General features: G+C 33.0%; 3 protein-coding genes and 1 pseudogene across 5 annotated transcripts; 1 reads left to right on the top strand and 3 right to left on the bottom strand.

The window, feature by feature from the left end:
• Positions 1-1,100: 1,100 nt before the first annotated feature.
• Positions 1,101-15,597, bottom strand: LOC123919697 (protein NRT1/ PTR FAMILY 5.10-like). Its single transcript, XM_045971687.1, has 5 exons — positions 15,084-15,597; positions 14,547-14,699; positions 14,185-14,402; positions 2,515-3,059; positions 1,101-2,156 (listed from the first exon to the last, which is right to left on the bottom strand). The coding sequence occupies exons 2-5, from the start codon at positions 14,671-14,673 to the stop codon at positions 1,334-1,336; spliced, it is 1,713 nt and encodes a 570-aa protein (XP_045827643.1). The 5' UTR covers positions 14,674-14,699; positions 15,084-15,597; the 3' UTR covers positions 1,101-1,333.
• LOC123919700 lies at positions 4,193-9,633 on the top strand (annotated as a pseudogene).
• A 136-nt stretch (positions 15,598-15,733) lies between the features above and the next one.
• LOC123919698 (protein NRT1/ PTR FAMILY 5.10-like) lies at positions 15,734-19,678 on the bottom strand. The gene is made up of 4 exons (XM_045971688.1): positions 19,424-19,678; positions 19,062-19,279; positions 17,020-17,564; positions 15,734-16,746 (listed from the first exon to the last, which is right to left on the bottom strand). The coding sequence occupies exons 1-4, from the start codon at positions 19,548-19,550 to the stop codon at positions 15,927-15,929; spliced, it is 1,710 nt and encodes a 569-aa protein (XP_045827644.1). The 5' UTR covers positions 19,551-19,678; the 3' UTR covers positions 15,734-15,926.
• A 718-nt stretch (positions 19,679-20,396) lies between these two features.
• On the bottom strand, positions 20,397-24,433 carry LOC123919695 (protein NRT1/ PTR FAMILY 5.10-like). Of its 3 annotated transcripts, none has more exons than XM_045971684.1 (5): positions 24,231-24,433; positions 24,031-24,191; positions 23,175-23,392; positions 22,277-22,821; positions 20,397-21,364 (listed from the first exon to the last, which is right to left on the bottom strand). In XM_045971684.1, exons 2-5 carry the CDS (start codon positions 24,155-24,157, stop codon positions 20,542-20,544), a joined length of 1,713 nt encoding a protein of 570 aa, XP_045827640.1. In that variant the 5' UTR covers positions 24,158-24,191; positions 24,231-24,433; the 3' UTR covers positions 20,397-20,541. The 3 variants fall into 3 exon arrangements, with proteins under 3 accessions (XP_045827640.1, XP_045827641.1, XP_045827639.1); XM_045971685.1 differs by having other exon boundaries at positions 24,031-24,182; XM_045971683.1 differs by having other exon boundaries at positions 24,031-24,433.
• Between the last annotated feature and the right edge of the window lie 296 nt (positions 24,434-24,729).

The raw sequence follows: 24,729 nt of genomic DNA, 5'->3' as shown, positions 1-24,729 counted from the left end.
ACAAGAGAGTAATCTCTCCTATATTTTGTTTTTTCATTTTCTCTCATGTAACCAAAAAAAATCCAACTATCAACTTTTTAATATTGCGTCAAAAAAAAAATTTTAGTAAAACATTAGTGAGAAGTATAATATTCAAATAATAAAATAGAATTTACGTAACTTAAATAATAATTTTATAAATTCTTAGACCAGTTACTATTTTATTTGAGACAGTTTTTCTTTGTGTTAAAAATCAAGTTGATTAATAAAATGAGTTAAATTTTTGTGTCAAAAAATAAAAAATGATGATCTTAATATCATATTATATTTGTAACTTTAAATTCATTAAAACATATTGTGCTCTAACTTTAAAATAAATAACAAACAAGTAGTAATATTCTCTTTAAATATCCTACCACATTCAATTGGATTTGGAGTGATAAATACTTCACTCCAATTGGGCTATACCTTTTATTGTGACTATAAGAAGTAGAGTTCTTCTTTTCGTGCCTCTCGTGTGTCTCAGACACCCACTGAGCTTTCATTTATACCCCTCCCTATATATGTGAGTATATAAAATGACAAAATCTTATCAAATACAGTTCGTAACGTAGGAAGCGAGCGTGTTAAAATGAGAAAACTCAGGGTATTAAAATGAGAAGTCCTAAAAGTAGGATGCGAACATTATAAAAATTAATTTTTTGTGTCTTCTTTAGGGATGTCAACGGGATAGAAAATGTGCGACGGATGTTTCCCCGCTCTACGCCCCATCCCCAAATTTGTTCCCCGTCCCCATTTCCGTTTCACGCCACGGGGGATTATTCTTCCCCATCGTGAAACATATTTCCTGTATAAAAATTATACGTGAGTGTTTATAGTTTTTCGGTACAAAAATTATAATCGGGAGGGTTTGTAATTTCGTCTTTGTATAAAAAAATCGCAATTGGTGAGAGTTTGAAACATTTACAATCTCTTCTTATAAAAATTAATTACCGATTGAGTAAATTTTTATTGTGAGATTGATGGGAACTACTCACACTTATACTTACACATAGGGAACAACTGCAAAATTAAACTAAGAACAGAAAACTTAATGTAAAACAAAAGTGACTATCCTTGTGTGATAATACCGTTGAGTTGTGAGAAGGCAGCCGGAAGATCATCACATTAGGCTCAAAGCAACTACATAAGTAAATTGGACACCACACTTTTACCTAAAATCTTAAGGAATTTATGGGTCCTCTCACTTATAAAGTGCTTAACCTTCACTTTTATAAGCAATGTAAAACATAACTCACCTCACACTTGCCGCAACAAATATCTTTGCGAACCTCATACAATATTTGATAAGTGACTATCCTTGTGTGATAATACCTTTGCGATTATAAACATAAGATTTTGCAAAGTAAATGAACAAAGTAAACCCCACCACACTTAATCCAGAAAGTAGCCAATAAAAGTAATCAAGATGTGCCTTATTGATATTGTCACAAAACCAACTTTCATGTCCATCTTTGCCAGTAATATTTTCTATCATTGAAATGAGAAAGCCACTTAGAAAGCTTCCAACACCAACAATACTCAAGTAGAGTGCAAGTCCCATGCTTCTTAGTTCATTTGGGACCTGATCATAGAAAAACTCTTGAAGACCAACCATAGTAAAAACCTCAGAAACTCCAAACAAAAAGTATTGAGGAATCAACCACCATATACTCATTGGAACAATTGCATTGGGATCATGAACAAGTTCATACTCTTGTGCTGTTTTTAGTCTTTTAATCTCAACAAGGGCTGCAACTACTACTGTGAAAATGGATAGAAAAATTCCAGTGCCGATTCTTTGAAGCATTGTGATGCCTGAGGGTTTCCCAGTGAAAGATCTTGTTACTGGCACGAATATGCGGTCATAGATGGGGCTTACGAGAACAATGGCGAGACTGTTAATCGATTGAAGAGAAGCGGGGGGTATGTCAAAACCAGGAAATATTGTTCTCTCCATAGATTTTCCTTGTTTAATGAAGAATGTAAAAACTTGAGCAAACACAATACCATAAACCAAAGTTGTAGCCCAAATTGGAACTAGTCTTAGTACTGCCTTTGCTTCTTCCACCTCACTAAGGCTACAAGTTTTACCATCTTTGGATCCCTTTGATGTTAGCAATGCCTTGTTGAGGAAGCTGTGTGAATGTAAGAAAATACAAGCTAAGTCAATATAGTAGTAGTTATAATCTTTTAGCTGTGTTTGGATGGAGGAATGTTTTGAGAGAGGTAAAGTAATGCTTTGAGGGAATTCAAATTCTTTTGTCTAAATTCCCTTGTTTTGGATGATTAATTTGAAAAATTTCAAAATAATGGACATAATTAACATTCAAAAGGAACTTCATAAAATTTGAAGAGCGATTTTGTAAACTCAAAGAGGAACTTCATAAAATTCAAAAGACAAATAAAGATGAAACCTATAGATGCTACTAATAAGAATGAACATACTAGACATAACATTGAAGAACAACAAAAAGTTAACATTGTTATTCTTACTTGAATTGTTCAGAACTTTGACGACGAAGTGTTCCATCACATTCCTCTTCAATAGTGTTGCTTGATAACGTTTTTTGCCAATTTCTTACAGCTACAATGAATACGCGACCAATTCTAAGAAATGAACTCTCGCCATTATCCCGAATGTTAAACCTATATGTCGTTGTTCCAAGCAAGAACACAGTCAAAGCAATGATCATGACAACACAAGGGATACCAAATCCAAGAACCCAACTATAGTTATCTTGTATATAGTTCAAGATCGAAAGTGTTGCGGTGCAACCTGCAATCATGGTAAAATACCACCAATTAAAGAATGAGCTTCTAGCTCTCTGCTCCTTAGGATGTTGTTCGTCGAATTGATCTGCCCCGAAAGCTTGAACACAAGGTTTATGTCCACTTTGTCCAATGGCTACTAGATAGAGTGAGATGAAGAATAAGATTACTTGTGAATGTTGGGAGCAGAATATGAATGTACTGTCTAATTGACATTTAGATTTGGTGATGGAAGGAAGCATAGCTGATAATGTTAACAATCCTAGTCCCTGTAAATCATATTAAGCCATTGTAGTTTATAACATCAATAATACTTACAGTCCGAGACGCCCAAAGTGACACTGTAGATCGCAAAATTTGGGTTTTCTGCTCCTGTTCACCGTTCCAAATCTCCTTCCATGTCGATTCCCTTTTTGCCTTTACGGCCGCCAGGCTTTTGCTCGGCTCCTTTTCACCTTTTGGTCCGGCAGGCTTTTTCGTCTTCCTTTTCCATTTCCTTTGTCGTCGTTCGTCCTCGTTTTGGCTATATATGTGGGTTGGTTTCTTGTTGTTTCCACATCTCTCACTCTCCCCTCTTTTTGTTTGTTCCTTGTTCCATTTTCGTTTTGCATTTAATTTGAGCTTGTTCTTGTTTTTTGTAGATTTGTTTTGATGTTTTGGTTTTTAATTGGGGTTGGGCTTGCTTGTTTTATTTTGAGCTTTATCTTGTTTATCGATTGTTTTTCTACTAATTTTAGCTTATTTTATATCAGTTTATCTTGTTACTCCAGAAGTTCTTATATCAGTTTTTCTTTGATTTTTGCAGGTTGGTTCTTACTTCGTTGGACAGTACTATCAAGTTCTTCGTCAACAACCTGATCTTGTTCATCAGTTTTACTCTGATTCCAGCTCCATGATTCGTGTTGATGGTGATTATTCTGAGACTGCATCTGATGTGTTGGTAATATATATTATACTCGCTTAAAGTTTGATTTTTTATATTTTTTTCTGCAATTTGTTTAGATAGTTTTACATATGTTTATTAAGGGTTTTAGTTTTTGAGTTCATTAGATTGGTGTAGAGTTTAGGTGATTTTTAATCAAGGGTGTAATTTTTAAGGAAAAGGAATGATTTGATGAAATAATGTTTTTGGTGTAGGTTTTAGGTGATTTTAATCATGAGGGTAATTTTTAATTTTATTTTAGTTTATTTAAATAATTGATGGTTGATTTGGTTGGATTGAATTGCGTTGTGCAGCATATTCATAATATTGTGACATCACTGAATTTTTCGACAATTGAGATCAAGACGATCAATTCTCTTGACTCTTGGGATGGAGGAGTGATTGTGATGGTTACGGGTGTTGTTAAGATCAAGGATGTGAACAGGAAGCAGAAGTTTGTTCAGACTTTCTTCCTTGCCTCTCAGGAGAAGGGTTATTTTGTGCTCAATGATATATTTCAATTTGTTCATGAGGAAGTAGTGCATCCAAATCTGGTACCGGTGACCTCTGAAAAGATTGACTCACAGCCACATGTGTCTGCTTCTTTTGCTGAGCCACCAGGTATATTGATTGTAGAATCATGTTTTTTGGACATCTGTAATCTTTTCTTACTAATCTAAATGGAAATATTTGTGTGGTTATCTGTTATACAAACTGAAACATCCAGCAATGAGTTTTTTGGTCTGTGCATTTGGTAACATCTTATTTACTAAACATTAGTTTTAAATAATATAGCATAGAAGAATTGGTTTCTTGGTGATGAATGATGATTATTAAAAAATGATGTTGACCAAGTCTAAAAGATGCATGTTTCTGTGATTATAACATCTTTATATTAAGAAAAATTATTGTGATTGTTTGGATTCTGAGTCTATTTTTTTTATCAGCTTCAGACTATGGTTTTGAGGAAGAAGCAAGGGAATATGTCAACTCAGTTCATATAGACGATGATCCTTCATAGTTATCCTATTATAACTGTTTCTGGGTTGAATTCATTAACTTCTGATGGGGTTTTTGTCGTTTCTGCCACTGTGATTGGTGTGGTTGCTGATGAGGATTGGTGGTATCCTGCTTGCAAGTGTCACAAGTGCTACTGTTGATTGCAAGATTTCGGTTGCCCTGCTCCTGTTCACGATTCCAAATTCCCTTCCATGTCGATTCCCTTTTTCTCGTTTGTTTTACTCGACAGTCTTTCTCCCGGTTCTATTGCGTCTGGTAGGAAGCTTTTTATTTTTGTCAGTCCCAGGCTTTCTATCTGCCATCGCAGATTGCTTTTGGAGTTTGTTTGTCTCGTTTCCAATTTGTTTTGGCTATATACCCGTTTCCTTCTTCCTCCTCTTTCGTTCTATCTCGCTCTCTCGCTCTTCATTATTGTTTCTGTTCTGATTTGTTTTTTTTTTTGTTTTCTCTCCATGGCCGATAGGTTTGATTTCTTGTGCGATGCCGTTCCGGGAAGAACTGCTTGGCGATTCAAGGTTAGGGTCGCTGGGATATGGGAAGTAACTGGTTTGATTTCCTTTTCTTCAATTCTGCTTTTTCATTTATAGTTGTTCTGACTTTGTACCTATTGCTTCTTGTTTGGTTGATTGGCTTGGACTGCATCATCAAGGTTTGTATTGTTATTCCAAACTTTATCTTTGGTTTATTCTTTTTTGTTTTTCAATAGATTTTGTGTGTTTTTATTTTTTGGTTCTTTAATTGAACTGTTCAATTTTGATTTTTTTTTTTCTTTTGCAGGGTTTGATTTTGTTTGTTTGTTTGTTTCATTTCAAGGTTTGAACTTGTTTCTTGTTTTATTTGCACTGGGTTTTTATTTTTCATAAATTGTGTTTCTGCAAAGTTCCTGGCCACTGCATTTTTTCCTTTATTTTCAGGTCCTGTTTTTCCTTGGTTCAATATTCAACATGGTATTTTTTTTTTTAATCTGCTTTGAAGTTGATATAGTCCAGACCAATTTTTTTTTTTTATTGGATAGTCCTGACCAATTTGAAGAAAATGATGTAATGTGGTTTTTTGTATAAAACCTTTTGTTGATTTTTTCCTGATTTGGTTGGTTTGTTTCTTAGGCTGAGTATGTGAACCTTGATACACTGTGGGTTACTCATCCTTAAGTGGATTTTTCACACGATATATTTAATTTTCGTATATGTTTGTGTGCATAATGATCTGTGTTAGTTTTTGTGTAGCTTGGGATTCAAACACACTTTTACATGGATAGGTCGATTTCCTGTTTCTTGTGTAGCTTGTGACCCTTCTAATATTATTTGAGGTAACTACTAACTTCAAAGGTTTTCAAAAGGATTTTATGTTTGTGTCTGCTTTGTAGGTTCTTATGAGTCAACATATTTTCTCATTTTCTTGTGAAGAAAAGTGTTGTTCTTTGCTTGGGTTGATCACGATCATAGTTGGAAGTTAACCTTAATGTGTTATGCCCACACTATGCCAGTGCAGTGATAAATTTTTGTGTCATTTTTGGAATTTGGGCAAGTGATAGCACGTCTTGTATTTAATATTAACTAGCCATCACTGCCATATGTAGAAAAGTACACTACTGCTATATGCAGTAAAATGTTTGGAACAAAAATGTGGATATATATACACAAATTCATAATTCAATTAATATTAAGAATAATGTCTCTTACAAACTTTGTGTGTTATATTAAGAATAAGAATTCTCTTACAATATGATTGCTTGATTTGGTTGGTTTGTTTCTTAGACTGAGTATGTGAACCGATACACTATGGGACCGTCTCAATGATGTTGTTAACACCTGAAGTGTATTTGTTTGACATTAATGAATTTGTTTTGCTTATTGAAAACATCTATATGTTCATGTTGTACATTGCTTCTGACCCTGTCACTAATTGGGGTGTGCATTTGCATCCATAGCTGAAAACGATGCTCAAACTACCCACATATTACTATGCTCAACAGGAGAAGAACATGATTTCATGCTTGTCTCTTATCAGGGTGATGGGAAGTAAAAACCTGTCCTGCCTGTGTCAAATTTGTATTGTATTGCCAAGTTTCTTTTTTTCAAATGGTTTTAGATCTTATCATTGTTTTATGTTTTTTTAACTATAACTCTAATGATGCTGAACAAATACTTATTTAATATATTAATGTGTTGTAAGTTGTAACAATTTAATTGGTTGTTCCTAATCATTAATTCTTAGGTTCGTATCCATCTAAGAAACTTAAATTTGACTTCACCAAATCATATTTAAAATATGAACTAAAAAAGTATTGTTATTTATATCCATATTGATTTCCTTATTGATGGATTGTGAGGATTCCTATTTCTTAGTTTCATTAGTTTTATTTTTTAAGATTGCAATTTTATTGCAGTTTAGAGGTGTTCCCGAGGTTTCTTTGCTTTGCTTCCAAGTTTGGTCCTTTTTATGGAAAGCTGGCTGGTTTGCTTTTCAAGTTGTGTACTTAAAGCTTTTGGTGGCAGAATTTATCTTTTCTTACATTGCATTTAAGTATGCAGACAGCTTTGCAAGGTAAATGACATAAATAGAATGACGCACACTTTGTCGACCAACCTTTATATTGTAAGAACTTTATCAATGCAGAAAGAAATGACAAAAGAGAAAATTGTCCGAACTTTGTTTCTACCGCCTGTTTCTAATGTAATAATCTTTGCATCATACTCGCATCACAATAATATTGCATATACTTTAACTAATTTTATTCTACAGGAAAGATAAACAAGGTGATGAGGCGGCAAACGACCTTTGTTTTCCATCACACTTCTCATCCATGGAGCAGGAATTCAATACTAATCTGGATGGTGATATATCGTCGACGTTAATTAATTATGCATCTTTACTTATTGTTTATCTAGCAATTGAACTAACCATCATTGCACCTTTCAATTTGAAAAATATCAATCTCAAAAGAAGTAACACAAGATAATGAAAATATTCTTTATACTTCTAAATTCGCTTAGTACACGAGCCATATGCATATTCAGGATGATGACAATTTGTGATCTGACATTGCAGCTATGTTTTCTGCGTCAGTTTAGGAGTTCCATACAAAAATCAGATTACCTTGCGCTTCGTCTTGGTTTCATCACTGTAAGTGTTTACTTGTAGACAGGAGATTCTTCCTCACTAATATATAATATTCTATACCACTGATCTTATAAGCTCCCTACTTTTGTAAATTTGCAGGAACATAGATTGCCGTTGTCATATGATTTTCATAAATATATGGTTCGAAGCATGGAAGATGAATTTCATGCCATTCTAGGAATAAGGTATGAATCCCTTTGAAATTTAATTTATGCTTATTAAGATTTATCAATCCATGCATATTTTTTCATGAAAAGCATGGTTTAGAGCTGAAAATTACCTGTTTCAATTTTGCAGCTGGCCGCTTTGGGTTTATACCATAGTCTGCATCTTTGTGAACATCCATGGTAACTTTCCTTTTCGTAAATCATAATAGAGAATGTGTAGACTGAATGAAGTGTCTTTGTTGATTTTGTCTAATAATTGAATTTCTAAATTTGCAGGTCTAAATATATACTTCTGGCTCTCCTTTATACCTGCAATTGTATGTAAAATAATCTGTTTTCATTTTTCAACAAATCAAAATGAATTAGTCCATTGAAAATTATTATTTTGGATAACTTCTGATTTCGCTATGCCTAAAAGCTTGTGATGTTAATAGGTACAAAACTTCAACATGTTGTAGCCACTTTAGCACTTGAAATCTGGGAGCAGCAGGGTCCATCTGCCAGAACACAAGTAAAGCCACGCGATGGTTTGTTTTGGTTCAACAAACCAGAGATATTGTTATGGCTAATACAATTTGTGATATTTCAGGTAAAATCTTGAATGCATTTTGTAATTGTTTCATTCTTCATCGTTGTTTTTTGTTCTTATTTTCTCTATTATTCATGCAGAATGCCTTTGAAATGGCTTCATTTATTTGGACATTGGTAAGATTTAGATTTTTCAAGAATGTATCTATATGCCTATATCTATTCCATTACATGAACTAATATACTAAGTGCAATCTTTGTTAAAACAAAATTGCATGTCTATTGTGTAGTGGGGATTTAAAGAACAATCATACTTCATGAGACACCATTATATGATCATCATTCGGCTGACATGTGGGTAGGTTTCATCTCTCTCACGAATTCTTTGTTCTACATTATCGACTAATTTTCGAGATTCTACAATACTTAAATTTTTGGATTCTCTTACATTTTCTCATTTCTAAACTTGTTTTGCAGAGTTTTTGTTTAGTTCTGGTGTAGCTATATGACAGTGCCCCTTAATGTGATAGTTTCACAGGTTAGCTTAAACTTTCTAAGAAATCCTTACTCTCATATTTTGTAACATTGTTCCAACAACAATGTGACCTAAGTAAATTTATTTGATTATCATATTCATCATTGTTTACTGCAGATGGGATCGCGATGTAAGAAGGCTCTAGTGACAGAGAGTGTTAGAGATTCCTTACACAGTTGGTGTAAGAGAGTAAAACAGAAATCTAAGCATGATCATTCTCTGCATTCACATACCGCTAGATCAATATGTTCCCTGGGATCAACAATCGATGAGAGGGATGAGATAACAGTGGTATCTGGCACTCTAACTCGAACAACTTCCTTAGACTTAGAGTCTTTGAATCAGATGACAGTAACTTCAGTAGACCAGCTGAATTTTCTGACTTCAAACAACCTCGATGATTCAACCGATTTGTCAGAATCCGTACATATTAATTCACATTGCAATAATGTTGACAACGGAGAGGAAGCTAAAGTTGAGACTCTTCTTGATTTGTTTCACAAAACATGATCAATATTTTGTTTTATATAAGTCCTACTGCATAACAAGTTGAAATTCTAAAGTATAGTATAGATGTGCAAATCATTCTTAATCGCTATGAAGTATAGATGTACATTATATATATATATATATATATATATATATATCACTATTAGAAGTAATAAATTTAGCACCAAAATTTGGAATATTTCTCTGTATTTTTCTCGTTGTTTTCTTCCCTCTTTTTTTTTTTTTTATCTTTAACCCTCTTGTTCTTAGGGGAAAGGGACTCTAATGCTCCGAGCTCAGCTGGAAAATAAGTAATGTTGACCAGCGATTTCTCTAGATGAAATTCAAACGCGATTTCTTCCAAACCGTTGGTAATTAAGTAAAACTCGTTAACCACTTGACGATAGACAATTAGATAATACATGTCTCAATTTTAAATGATATATTGAATTATTAAAGCCATAGAAAATTGATCCCCCAACATTTTGGAAATCAAATCCTACACATAAACATCATCAAATTCAGAAAGTAAATTATCAGTTTATCCACTCACATACACAATCGGCTGTCGCCGGAAGGAAGAGACTCGTCGCTGCCACAACCGTTCATCGGAGGCAAAAGCACAACTCGATCGTCACTGGAAAAAATAAAAAAAGAAACACAAACCAACCAACACAAAATAGAAAGGCTACAGAAAGAACAAATTTGAATCAACTGCACAAACAAGTCATGCAAAGAGATGTATGAAAGTAAATAAATATTCCACAAATATGACTACTATGAACAAAATAAAAACATACTGTTAGTTACATTCTATGATTAGGATTTCCTTTTAATCAGAATGAGTCAATAATCAATCTTAATATTAAAGTTAATAAATTGATTTTTTATTTATTTATTTAACTTTGTACTAGGATACAATTCTTAAACTTTTTGAAACCCAAAAAATATTCAGCTTTTATTTTTTAAGAGACTGATTAATATTTGCTTATATTTAAACCATTGTATTTGTTGATATTTAAACCATCATATTTTAAGAGACCGATTAGGTTTATGTTGTGATTACAAAAGGGAAAACATATAAAATTCAAATAACAAATATATTTGCAACGAAAATTTTACTTCTCAGATCAACTTCTTGAAAAAAAAAAGAAATTATAGGGAAAAAAGATATAAGATAATGCATTATCTTATATTCAAAAACTTAAATTTTTTTTTTTGTTTTATACGAATAACGGGCTACATGTGTCCCATATGGGCTAGCCCGTATTTTAAACTGAATATTATGATCGGGCTAAAAGCCATAAAAAAGAATCGGGCTAATATTTTAAGGTTCAAACTCTATATATATTCGGGTTTGGCAAGACAACCAAACAAGTTAGTCTATTTTAACAGCTCTACATTAAAAAACAATAATTGTGTATTTTTTTAATAAGAAATTGTGTATTTTCTTTATTATAGTTGCAAAACAAATTATAGTCAATAATTATTAAAAAATATTGTGTATTTTCTTTACTACGTGTCTCTTAAATATGATTAGTCAATAAGGATGAAAATTTGACCCATCCACAGTGGGCACCCGGAAAAAAATACCCGCAACGGGTAGAGTAAAACCCACATTTGGATACAGGCATTGGTATGAGTAATTACCCATAAAAATGAGCAGGTATGGGTGCGAGTATGTATATCAATTTATTTTATATCCCACCACATACCCACGTACCCACATAATATATATCTATTTATTTTATTTATATTATTATATAATAATATATGTATATCAATTTTAAAAAATAAAACTCTATTAAACCTTATACATTTTTAATAAAAATGTTTATTTATAAGATAATGCAAACTCAATGTGAATATATCAACAAATATATGAATTTTAGCATGAGGTTGGTAATGATTTTGTTTATAATTTTCATTAGTCGACGTTAAAATCTCTTAATTTTTTTTAATTCTCTTAAAATTATGTGATATTTTATAATTGATCGATGAGTTTTTCGTAAAAATGCGGGTAACGGGTATGATATGGATACTTAGGTACCATATGGTATGGGCACGGGCAGGGACGGATCCATAAATCTATAAAACGGGAGGCCGGAATAACTAAATAATAAATATTAAATAAATAATAATTATAATAATATTTAAATATACTCAATAAAAAATACATCACATTGTTTATCTAAATTGTACACGACATTGCTCTATATCATAAAATTCATCTACAACCGAATTTGTATTAAATTTTTTAGCAATTCTTCTCTCGGTGTAAGTAATCACATAATTAGTTTGAAATTCATTTTCTATCTTGTTTCTCAACCTATTTTTCACAATCTTCATAGCAGAAAATAATCTCTCACTTGTAGCAAATAATCAGAACTAACTTAATTAAATTTGGACTTTAGTAATGTATAATATATATTATCAAAATATTTTAAAGTAAATTGTTACAATTACTATGTTGTGGGTACATGTTTTGCACCAAAAGGTAGTTACTAATCTTTAAACACATCTCTCAAATATCAATTTATGTGTATATATGTATCTAGAACCCTGGACACGGGTACAAAGGTTGTTACCCAAACGGGTATGAGAATGGAGACATGTATTTTTTCAACGTGCGGGTATGAGAATAGAGTTTAATTGATATGCACCGACGGTGTAAAATAGTTTTACACCATCGTCCAATAAAAAACCATTATTTTGCCATGAAAATTATTTTACACCGTCGGTGCTTATCAATTAAATCCATGAGAATATGTATCATAGTACTCTTACCATACCTTACCCATTGTCATCTCTAATAGTCAAAATATTTATCATAAAATAATTATACAAAAATATTTTCAATGATACATCATAATTTTAGTCTAAATTTTAATCTCCCAAAATTCTTATCATTGATATTATAAAAATTTAATTTTAAATTTAATTTTAAATTTAATCCACCCGTGCGAAGCACGGGTAAAAGTATATCAATCAATATCAATGGGTAAGGTATGGTAAGAGTACTATGATACATATTCTCATACCCGCACCTTGAAAAAATACATGTCTTACTTCTTTTTTATGTTTACAAAGTTTATGAATAGCATACAAGTTTGTTGCTTATTTCTTTCAACTATCTTGTCAATGTTTTTTAAGGCTATGAATTTTACTTTCTATCTGCTGTTTTCAACAACTTCTTCCTAAAATTGGTTTCATTTTTAATCCACCCGTGCGAAGCACGGGTAAAAGCCTAGTTAAACTACAATAGAGCTCTCATCTATCTATATTATCAACTTTATAACATTTAAGCTAAATTGTAGTTTTGGCATGTAACTTTCACAAACTTGCAATTTTGGCATCTAATTTTCATAAGAGCAATTTTGAGTTTTTGACCACATAATTTTAGCTTCTTTTGCAAAAAGTTGGTCCCACTGATTTTGACAAAATCAATGCACATGTGGATAGCCACTTCAACATGTCTTGCTACATATGCAATTATTAAAAAAATTAATTTTTTTAATTATATAATTTTTTTCATAAATAAAAGTATATGTTTATGATAATAATTAACCGTAGCTAGTAGATGAAAACCAAAACATGTTGCTTTTATTTTGGTTAGTTAAATTGTTGACTTTTTTTTTTGTCAATTAGCCCAATAGCTAGAAAATTCACCTTAAAGGTGAATAAGTATAGTGTTCGAACCCGGGCTCCTACACAGATAGTGCTATGTTCCTACCAACTGAATTAAGCTCACAGGGACAAATTGTTGACTTTTTTAACTTTGTATTTTCTTCTATTTCTACTCTCTAATTTAACATGTTATGGTATTTTTTCTAGGCTTAATACCAGTATACCACTCCGTATATTTTGCTATAAAAAAGAAAAGAAAAAGATTGATACTCCATATATCATATGTGGACATAATGAATGAAAGACAGAGACAGTTTACCAAAAACAAGGATAGACATAGACAGTTATATAGACAAAAACGAAAGTCAGACGTAATACTACTTTTTTGGGGTAAATCGGGTATCCTCTGCGCGCAACTGCAGAGACTAATCCCTCGAGCCTTGTGAGACCCAAATGGATGGCAAACTCTCCCTAAGAGTTTTAACATTGCTGCATGCCCAAGCCAGGGATCAAACCCAGGACCTTGGTTAAGCTAGAAGAGACCCGCGCCATCTCATCTAAGTGCTATTGGGTAGACGTAATACTACTTAGCAACAATACTAACATGTTAGATTAGTAGGTAAAATTGAAGGAAGAAAAAATAAAGTAAGAATGAAGATTGAATTTGGTCTTATTATTTTCTAGCTGTCCAATTCAATCTTTTCAACCAAATAATATTTTTAAACTATACTCTTGACATATTTTTATAGCAATCTATGTAAAAATATCAGTCACTAGATTGAGAATGATTTTCTAAGAGAGATTAAATTAGGCTGTTAAATCATTGGTAAAAATGTCTTAAGGGTAACTCAATAGTTAAGGGTTATATTGTTTGATGGATTGAAGTTTGAATTCATAATCTCTGATTTCTTCATATTTCTGGTGTGTGAGTCTAATCTAACTCTACTAAAAAAAGGAAAAAATTAGTAAAGAACAGAACTAACCAAGATATAGATGAGAGAAGCAAGTATGATAGTGTGGTAACGTCCAAGAAAAGAATCAGCAATGAAAGCACCAAATAGAGGAAGAAGAGAAGCAGTTCCAGCCCATATATTCACATTCTCAGCAGCTGTTGCAGTACTTTGTTTGAGTGGCCCTGTCAAATATGATATCAAGTTCCCTTGAATTCCATAATATGATACCCTCTCTGCCACTTCCACACCTAAATATAACATTAAAAATTAAAATATACATGTATTCCGAGTATGTATTGGGATCTCTCTGCAGCAATAAAATAGTCCATTTAAAAAATGGACCGTCTCAGTGTTGCAGAGAGATATGAAATTGTGTGTTTGTTAGAAAGTACCTATGATAAACCAGGCTGATCTCCAATAACCAGATTTGGATCTAATTGCAGGTTGTCCTGTGTAGTCAACGGAGCCGTCTACAAGAGCTAATTCAGCTTCCAACAAAACATCGTTTGATTCTTCCATCAAAGCTATTCACTTTTTCTTCATCACTGCAAATGGGTTGTTTTGCATTTATATCTTATCAATTCTTGAATAAAAAATGTCATCATGATGTGAATGCTATGTTCTTTTATTAATTCTTGAATAAAAAATGTCACCATGATTTGCATGCTCTATTCTTATTAGTATTAATTAAACAAGCCGGAAATTGCTTCGATTCAAATCACAATGAAGCAAAATAGTTTCTAGTGAAAAAAGGATCATTTGATTTGAATCATCCAAGTCAGAAACTTTTCTTATTCGAATCACATTGTAACAAACCAGATATTAGTGAGAAATGATGTATTTGATTCCAATCACTCAAATTAAGGAAATATCACAAGGTGCATAACTAGGAGAGACATGTGTAAATAGAGAGAAATGAAAGATCACACCAAATCAAGGAATTGTCACAGGTTTGGCAGGCCGGCCGCCAGAGCACCCATGATGGAAAATCCTGGCAGATTTGGACTCCAAATACTCAAAATTACTAAGGCGCGTGGTATCGAGAACGCATCCACTTAGGAGACACTACCAATGATTGTATCAAACCATTATCTTGCTCCGCTGGCTAAATGCTTGGAGGCACTTGTTCGGACGGAATTAGGCCAAAGCCTAATCTTGCTTTGGACTGGGTCACCGAAGTCAATAGGTCTTAGACAAACCATCTCATAGACATGCTTTAGAGGCACACATGATAAAGTTTGCGGAGACCACTCCTAACCATTGGATTTAAGTTCTAGGCAATCCGACAACACCTGCCTCACATAAGGTTCTTGTTCCTCATAACCCTAATTCAACTCCTATAAAGGTTAACTTACGGTCTAGCCAATGTACACACTATTCTAAACCCTATACCTCTCCCTCACAATACTTACTTTATCGTCGGAGTATTTGTAGGTCCACCCCCACTCAAAACGACCCTTGAAGTAACATCACACATCAAATCTCCCTGTTCAAAAGGATCAATATATTAATTAGTGTGTCGTAGATAATTGCTGGTTTAAGGGAATGTCAGTAAATTATAATGATGTTTTCAACCTTCCAAGTTCTGTATTACAAAAATATAACTAATACATTTGTAAATATAATTAGTTTAAATAAATAACATAAGAAAAATACATGATATTATTACAATTTTATCAAATATATACAGAACTAAACCTTACTTTACTTTATTATAATATCATGCTTGTCAAACTATGACATGCAATAATAGAAAAACTAATCAATGACTATCATTCTATGATGATACTTTTGTGATTATAAACATAAGATTTTGAAAAGTAAATGAACAAAGTAAACCCCAACACACTTAATCCAGCAAGTAGCAGATAAAAGTAATCAAGACGTGCCTTATTGATATTGTCACAAAACCAACTTTCATGTCCATCTTTGCCAGTAATATTATCTATCATAGAAATTAGAAAGCCACTTAGAAAGCTTCCAACACCAACAATACTCAAGTAGAGTGCAAGTCCCATGCTTCTTAGTTCATTTGGGACCTGATCATAGAAAAACTCTTGAAGACCAACCATAGTAAAAACCTCAGAAACTCCAAACAAAAAGTATTGAGGAATCAACCACCATATACTCATTGGTACAATTGCATTAGGATCATCAACAAGACCATACTCTTGTGCTATTTTTAGTCTTTTAATCTCAACAAAGGCTGCAAATACTACTATGAATATGGATAGAAAAATTCCAGTGCCAATTCTTTGAAGTAATGTGATGCCAGAGGGATTTCCAGTAATTGCTCTTGCTATTGGCACAAATATGCGGTCATAGATGGGGACGATGAGAACAACAGCGACGCCGTTTATCATTTGAAGAGATGCTGGAGGTATGTCAAAACCAGGAAATATTGTTCTCTCCATAGAACTCCCTTGCTTGGTAAAGAATGTAAAAACTTGAGCAAACACAATACCATAAACTAGGGTTGTAGCCCAAATTGGAACTAACCTTAGTAGAACCTTTGCTTCTTCCACCTCACTAAGGCTACAAGTTTCATCTTGTTTGGATACCTTTGGTGTTAGCAATGCCTTGTTAAGGAATCTATGAATGTAGAAAACACAAGCTAAGTCAATATAATTATAATCTTTTTGGCCTTTGTTTAGGATTTGGATTGCATGCAGTCATGCAGTCCAGGAAGATCTGGCTGCCTGATCTTAATCAGACGGCCCATATATAATGTAGTCAGATGTTCTTTATATCTTCCCTGACAGCATGACTGCATGCAGTTTTGGCTGCATGCAATCCGGGTCCGTTTAGGAAATTTTGAAATGAGACCTCTTAAAAAAGCACAAAAATTAACATTATTATTCTTACTTGAATTGTTCAGAACTTTGACGATGAAGTATTACGCCACAGTCGTCTTCAAAAGCTTCGATTGGTAAGGTTTTTCTCCAATTTCTTATTGCTGCGCCGAATACACGACCAATTCTAAGAAAGGGACTCTTGTCATTATCTTTAATGTTAAACCTATAGGTCATTGTTCCAAGCAAGAAAACAATCAAACCAGTGATCATTACAACACAAGGGATTCCAAATCCAAGAACCCAACTATAGTTATCTTGTATATAGGACAAGACTAAAATTGTTGCCGAGAAACCTGCAACCATAGTAAAAAACCACCAATTAAAGAATGAGCTTCTAGCTATGAGCTCCTTAGGATGTTGTTCATCGAATTGATCTGCCCCGAAAGCTTGAACACAAGGTTTATGTCCACTTTGTCCAATGGCAACTAGATAGAGTGAGATGAAGAATAAGATTACTTGTGAATGTTGGGAGCAGAATATGAATGTACTGTCTATTTGACATTTAGATTTGGTGATGGAAGGAAGCATAGCTGATAATGTTAACAATCCTAGACCCTGTAATTCATATTAAGCCAATGACCAACATCAAAATTATGAGCCAATAGAGCTCTCATATATCTATATACACTATGAAAGTTTTACATTAAATATTTAGCATAAAACTATATCATCGTTATAACATTTAAAATGAAATTAGTATAACAAAAATGTGAGTTAATACAAATATGTCAGCTTATAGTTAGTATTCTGAAGTCCCACAATGTAGGACACACACTTGTTTATATGTATAGGTGAATAACAAATTTACTAAATTAACTATCTTAATTCTTAAGTATTTGGTTTTCACCATTATTGTTGTGTGCGCTTTAAAATCTAGTTTAAATTTGTCCAAAATGTGAGGCATGTGGAGCAGGCCGCAAGGCATTTTCTAGAATGGAGCTCTCAGGTAAATTCTGCCTGAAGCGCTATAACTGTATTAAGTTATCAAATAACTAATTTATAACAACCTTGTCTAGTTGGTTATAGTAGTTAGAGCTTAGTGTTTTAGTTAGTTAAGTAGTTTGTTGAGATTAATTGACTAACAAATCATTAGTGAATTGCCTATAAAAGGAAGCGTTGTAATGTTTTATTTTCATTGATTCTGTGTGTGTTCATCTTCTTGCTTGCAAACCAGTGTCTTGCGCCTATCTTGCGCTCATTTCCTGTGTGATTGTTGCGCTTTTGCTGCGCCAACATAAGTGGATTAAAACTTAATGTTTAATTTTTATGTATTAATGTTTTTTTTTTAAAATAAAACATAACTAAAGAAAAAGAAAAATCTTAAAATTATGTTTTTTCAAGAAGGATGCTTTGTCACATTTTCTATTAACTTGTCATTTTATTATTTAACTTAACATATGATGTGGAGAAAATTTAAATATAAATAATAACATGTTTAAGATGAAATACAATATTTAATTAAAATAGTTCATAAACAAAAGTATATGTTTGAGATAATTAACCTAGCTAAGCTAGTTGATCGATATATCATATATCAGGATAATGAAAGACAATGATAGTTTACCAAAAACAATGACAGACATAGACAGTTATATACAAAAACCAAAGTCGAAAACCAATGATATTTAAACTACTCTCAAATATTTTTGTTAGCTATTCTAGCAATCAAAATTTCACTTTTAAGATAAATAAATGAGAGAAATTCTGAATGTGAATTTCAGTTCTTGAATATTACAACATTTATATTAACTGAACTATGTTTATCAAGATTCATATGACCGCTGTGATTTTTTCTTTTTCTTTCAAGACCTCTCTAATATTTTCTTATATGAGACAAAGAGACTAGTTTTTTTTTTTGGCTTACAATGGAATTAGTGAAGATTGAACTAATCTAATGGCTTGACAAATAGACTAATTTAACCCGTATAAAAATATCAATAACTAATCTAAGTATTATTTTCTCTGAGAGAGTAAATTAGGCCCTAAGAAAATTATTCAGATTAAACTAAACCTTAGTCAAAAGGAAAAAAATCAGTAAAAAACAGAACTAACCAAGATATAGATGAGGGAAGCAAGTATGATTGTGCGGTAGCGTCCAAGAAAAGAATCGGCAATGAAAGCACCTAATAGAGGAAGAAGAAAAACAGTTCCAGCCCATATATTCACATTTTCAGCAGCAGTTGCAGTACTCTGTTTGAGTGGCCCTGTTAAATATGATATCAAGTTCCCTTGAATTCCATAATATGACACTCTCTCTGCCATTTCCACACCTAAACATAACATTAAAAATTAAAATATACATGTATTCCGAGTATGTATTGGGATCTCTCTGCAGCAATAAAATAGTCTATTTAAAAAATGGACCGTCTCAGTGTTGCAGAGAGATATGAAATTGTGTGTTTGTTAGAAAGTACCTATGATAAACCAGGCTGATCTCCAATAACCAGATTTGGATCTAATGGCAGGTTGTCCTGTGTAGTCAACGGCGCCATCTACAAGAGCTAATTCAGCTTCCAACAAAACATCGTTTGATTCTTCCATCAAAGCTATTCACTTTTTCTTCATCACTGCAAATGGGTTGTTTTGCATTTATATCTTATCAATTCTTGAATAAAAAAAGTCAACATGATGTGAATGCTATGTTCTTTTATTAATTCATGAATAAAAAAGGTCACCATGATTTGCATGCTCTATTGTTATTAGTATTAATTAAACTCCTTCATTGTCTTAAAATTTTGAGTTTGACCTTAATCAAACTGAAGCAAAACTTATTTTAGTAAAAATGACATATTTGATTTGAATCAAACAAGTCAGAAACGGGCAACCAAAATATAACAATTTCACAAATCCACTTTGGAGAGACTACCAAAGATTGTATGAAGCCATTATCTAGTAGCTCTGCTGGCTAAAGGCATGGGGGCAACTGTTCATAATTAGGTCAAGGCTTAATCTTACTTTGGACCGCGTCACTCAAGTCACTAGTTCCTTGGCAAACCATCTCACGAACACGCTTTAGAGGCACACATGAGAAAGTCTGTGAAGACCACTCCTTCCTAACCATCGAATTCAAGTTTTAGGCAATCCAACAACACATGTCTCATATAAGGTTTTAGTTCCTCAGAACCCTAATTCAACACATATAAAGCTTAACTTACTCATGGTCTAGCCAAGGTACACATTATGCTTACTTACTTTTTCGTCGGGGTATTTGCAGGTACACCCCCACCACTGGGCACGCTGACACAACGACCCTTGAAGTAACATCACACATCAAATCTCCCAGTTCAGAAGGATCGGTATATTTATTAGCGTGCCGTAGATAATTGCTGGTTTTTGGAAATTTCAGTAAATTATACTGATGTTTTCGACCTTCCATGTTTTGTATTAAAAAATATAATTAATTTAAATAAATAACATAAGAAAAATACATGATATTATTACAATTTTATCAAATATATTATACACAACTATACCTTACTTTATTATCATATAATGCTTGTCAAACTATGACAATAGAAAAACAAATCAATGACTATTCTTCTGTGATGATACCTTTGCGATTATAGACATAAGATTTTGAAAAGTAAATGAACAAAGTAAACCCCACCACACTTAATCCAGTAAGTAGCCAATAAAAGTAATCAAGATGAGCCTTATTGATATTGTCATAAAACCAACTTTCATGTCCATCTTTGCCAGTAATATTTTCTATCATTGAAATCAGAAAGCCACTTAGAAAGCTTCCAACACCAACAATACTCAAGTAGAGTGCAAGTCCCATGCTTCTTAGTTCATTTGGGACCTGATCATAGAAAAACTCTTGAAGACCAACCAAAGTAAAAACCTCAGAAATTCCAAACAAAAAGTATTGAGGAACCAACCACCATATACTCATTGGAACAATTGCATTAGGATCATCAAAAAGTTCATACTCTTGTGCTGTTTTTAATCTTTTAATCTCAACAAGGGCTGCTACTACTACTGTGAAAATGGATAGAAAAATTCCAGTGCCGATTCTTTGAAGCATTGTGATGCCTGAGGGTATCCCAGTGAGAGATCTTGTTACTGGCACAAATATGCGGTCATAGACAGGACAGATGAGAACAATGGCAATACCGGTAATCGTTTGAAGAGAAGCTGGAGGTATGTCAAAACCAGGAAATATTGTTCTCTCCATAGATTTTCCTTGTTTGGTGAAAAATGTAGAAACTTGAGCAAAGACAATACCATAAACCAAAGTTGTAGCCCAAATTGGAATTAACCTTAGTACCGCCTTTGCTTCTTCCACCTCATTAAGGGTACAAGTCTCATCTTCTTTGGATCCCTTTGGTGTTAGCAATGCCTTGTTGAGGAAGCTGTCAATACAGAAAATACAAGCCAAATCAAAATAGTCATAATCTTTCAGGTTTTGGGGCTTTTGTTAGAATAAGTTGGAGTTGTTTATAGGTAGTTACACATTGGTTAGTATTAACTGCAAGTTAGTTAATCTTAGTTATGACCACTATCTAAAGTGTGTCCAGCACTTATTGTATCCAAGTTTCTCAATGACTTTTTCGAGGATGAACCGTTAAACTTGTAGCTTGCAGCACAAGTTACTTGTGTAACAAGAACTTGTGTATTCCTTTTACTTAGTGTATTGTAACTATGGTGTGCTGTATGTAGCTTAGCTTAGCTTCATAGAGGTAGTTATGCCAACTGTGAGGTTGTTAGAATAACAACCTCCTATATATAGCTTGTTGTAACACTATCACTTCACTCTTTTAATAATCAAAAAGAGATTATGCTTAACTTTCCTTACAATTTTCCCTCAATTTCTCTTCTTTTTTCCATCGTATTGCACAACTTCACGATGAACTATAATTGCATATGAACCAATACATTGAACAGTACACCAAATGTTGAAACTTCCAAAAATACTGCTTCTGGGCGGTAAATGTGTTTGAATCATGGTGAAATGATTAAAAAACAAACAAGCCCAAAATGTTGTTCGAAAACATAATTACGATTTAACATATCTTCAAATGGCATGGACAAACTAGTTATAAACACAATAATATGGGAATTAAGTTCAATGCTACAATATATTTCATAATATAATGCATTTCATAAAACTAAAAGAGGAACTTCATAAAACTCAAAAGACAAACTGAAGATGAGCCCTATAATGCATTTCACCATTCTTGTTGCTTTAATACTACTACTAATAAGATTAAACTTACTAGACATGGAATTGAAAAACAAAAAGAAACCAGCATTGTATTTCTTACTTGAATTGTGTAGAAGCTTGACAGAGAACTATTCCACCACTTTCTTCTTCAATAGATGTGCTTGGTAAGGTAGTTCGCCAATTTCTTACAGCCGAAACAAATACTCGACCAATTCTAAGAAAGGGACTCTTGTCATTATCCTTAATGTTAAACCTATAGGTCATCGTTCCAAGCATGAAAACAATCAAACCAATGATCATTACAACACAAGGGATTCCGAATCCAATAACCCAACTATAGTTATCTTGTATATAGGTCAAGACTAAAATTGTTGCCGAGCAAACTCCAACCATTGTGAAATACCACCAATTAAAGAATGAGCTTCTAGCTATGAGCTCCTTAGGATGTTTATCGTCGAATTGATCTGCCCCGAAAGCTTGAACACAAGGTTTATGTCCACTTTGTCCAATGGCAACTAGATAGAGTGAGATGAAGAATAAGATTACTTGTGAATGTTGGGAGCAGAATATGAATGTACTGTCTACTTGACATTTAGATTTGATGAGGGAAGGAAGCATAGCTGATAATGTTAACAAGCTTAGTCCCTGTAATTCATATTAAGCCAATGACCAGCATCAAAACAATGAGCCAATAGAACTATGCATCTGCATCTCAGTCATCCGATCAAAGACCGGGTGATCCTAATTTTAGCCTCATTTTTTAGATTTAAAAAAAAATTAAAATTTACTTTAAAATATAAACTGTTTTATTCTGATTGGACAGCTGAGATGCGTGTGATAGCATGCATCTAATCCAAAATTCGACAACTATAGAGAAAATGAACGTCATTGGACATCATACTTACTACTAATCATAAAAAAAATACCATAACATGTTAAATTAGAGATTAAAAATAGAAGAAAAAACAAAGTTAAAAAAATCAAACAATTTAACTAACCAAGATATAGATGAGAGAAGCAAGTATGATGGTGCGGTAGCGTCCGAGAAAAGAATCAGCAATGAAAGCACCTAAGATAGGAAGAAGAGAAGCAGTTCCAGCCCAAATATTCACATTTTCAGCAGATGTTGCAGTGCTCTGTTTGAGTGGTCCTGTTAGATATGATATCAAGTTCCCCTGAATTCCATAGTGTGACACCCTCTCTGCCACTTCCACAGCTAGACATACATAACATTCATAAATTCTTATTAAATTTAAATTTGTTTAATTATAAAAGTATTTTTACCAAAAAATAGATTTTTTTTTTAAAACGCCAAAAGTTGAAGATAAAATTTGAACTAAAACCCAAATTTTGACTAAACCTATGTTTGGTATCATGGTGGATATGTTAGAATCAGAATCACTGATCCACCGTAAAAAAAAAATAAAAAATTAAGGTGGATCACCGTGATTCTGACATACTCATTGTGATACCAAATATAGACTAAGGTTAGCTTCCACTATCACTATCAGTCTAAAGACCTTGTTCAGTGGCTTATACAGTGGTCCTGAGTCCTGACCAACAAATCTACACTTAACTCACCTTTTATTTTTATGAATCAAACACTATTTTTTACCATAATATTCGTAATAAGTTTCTACTGTCGTTAGCAATGGCTAATTTCTATTAAGGAACTTGTGGGACACACAAGGTGGTTTCCCCCTTCTCAACCAAATTTTCTCCGCACACATGGCAGAAACCCCCTGATCACATGCTTAGGGGACCAAAAACCTTATCACTTCGACCAATTTATTATTGGTTTATGAATCAAACACTTAACTCAACTAAATTAGTGTTAGTAATTAAGTACAGTACCTATGATAAACCAAGCGGATCTCCAATAACCAGATTTGGATCTAACGGCAGGTTGTCCTGTGTAGTCAACGGCGCCGTCTACAAGAGCTAATTCAGCTTCCAACAAAACGCTGTTGGAATCCTCCATCCAAATGTTATTCACTTCTTCTTCTTCTTCTTCTTCTTCTTCTTCTTCTTCTTCTTCTTCTTCTTCTTCTTCTAGTTCATTATAGATGGGTTTGTTTGCATTTGTACCTGATTTTATTTATTTATTTTGAACCATGACACATATTGCTGTCTCTTTTTTTCTTTTGGTGATTCTCCATGAGATTAAACTCTTTCTTTATTGGAAGTATGTTTTTGTTTTTAGAGTAAAACATGGTGGATATTTTAGAGAACAATGAGTATGAAACAAGTATTTTATATTTATTTATACACGCAACAAACGAGCAATAAATAAATAGGATTCGAAATTAATTAATGTACCAGTGCCATATCTATAATTAAATATTCACGAAGAGAGTGTTCAAATCAAAACCGTTTCAAATAAAAATTCTAAATTGATTGAAAAAATTGAAAACTATAAAAAATTAAATATTTTTGGATATCCTCTTCAAGTATAGGGTGGTCATTGAGTACTTTAGTATATGGTGTTAACAAAAACTGAATTTTGGAAAAGAGCAGCGCTTCAAAACCGCCGCCAAATGCTGACCAATTTTC

Source organism: Trifolium pratense, linkage group LG4 (assembly GCF_020283565.1).
Source record: "Trifolium pratense cultivar HEN17-A07 linkage group LG4, ARS_RC_1.1, whole genome shotgun sequence".
Lineage (NCBI taxonomy): Eukaryota > Viridiplantae > Streptophyta > Magnoliopsida > Fabales > Fabaceae > Trifolium > Trifolium pratense.
The sequence above is the reverse complement of the archived record's forward strand: the minus strand, read 5'-3'. Positions and strand labels throughout refer to the sequence as shown.

Coding starts and splice junctions, on each gene's coding strand:
- LOC123919697 (XM_045971687.1), bottom strand. CDS start 14,673: ATGGAAGAATCAAACGATGTTTTGTTGGAAGCTGAATTAGCTCTTGTA. Junction 14,403..14,546: donor ATCAGCCTGGTTTATCATAG/GTACTTTCTAAC, acceptor TGTTATATTTAG/GTGTGGAAGTGGCAGAGAGG. Junction 3,060..14,184: donor CTTCTCTCATCTATATCTTG/GTTAGTTCTGTT, acceptor TATGATTTACAG/GGACTAGGATTGTTAACATT.
- LOC123919698 (XM_045971688.1), bottom strand. CDS start 19,550: ATGGAAGAATCAAACGATGTTTTGTTGGAAGCTGAATTAGCTCTTGTA. Junction 17,565..19,061: donor CTTCCCTCATCTATATCTTG/GTTAGTTCTGTT, acceptor TATGAATTACAG/GGTCTAGGATTGTTAACATT. Junction 16,747..17,019: donor CAAAGTTCTGAACAATTCAA/GTAAGAATAATA, acceptor CTACATTCATAG/ATTCCTTAACAAGGCATTGC.
- LOC123919695 (XM_045971683.1), bottom strand. CDS start 24,157: ATGGAGGATTCCAACAGCGTTTTGTTGGAAGCTGAATTAGCTCTTGTA. Junction 23,393..24,030: donor ATCCGCTTGGTTTATCATAG/GTACTGTACTTA, acceptor ATGTATGTCTAG/CTGTGGAAGTGGCAGAGAGG. Junction 21,365..22,276: donor CAAGCTTCTACACAATTCAA/GTAAGAAATACA, acceptor CTGTATTGACAG/CTTCCTCAACAAGGCATTGC.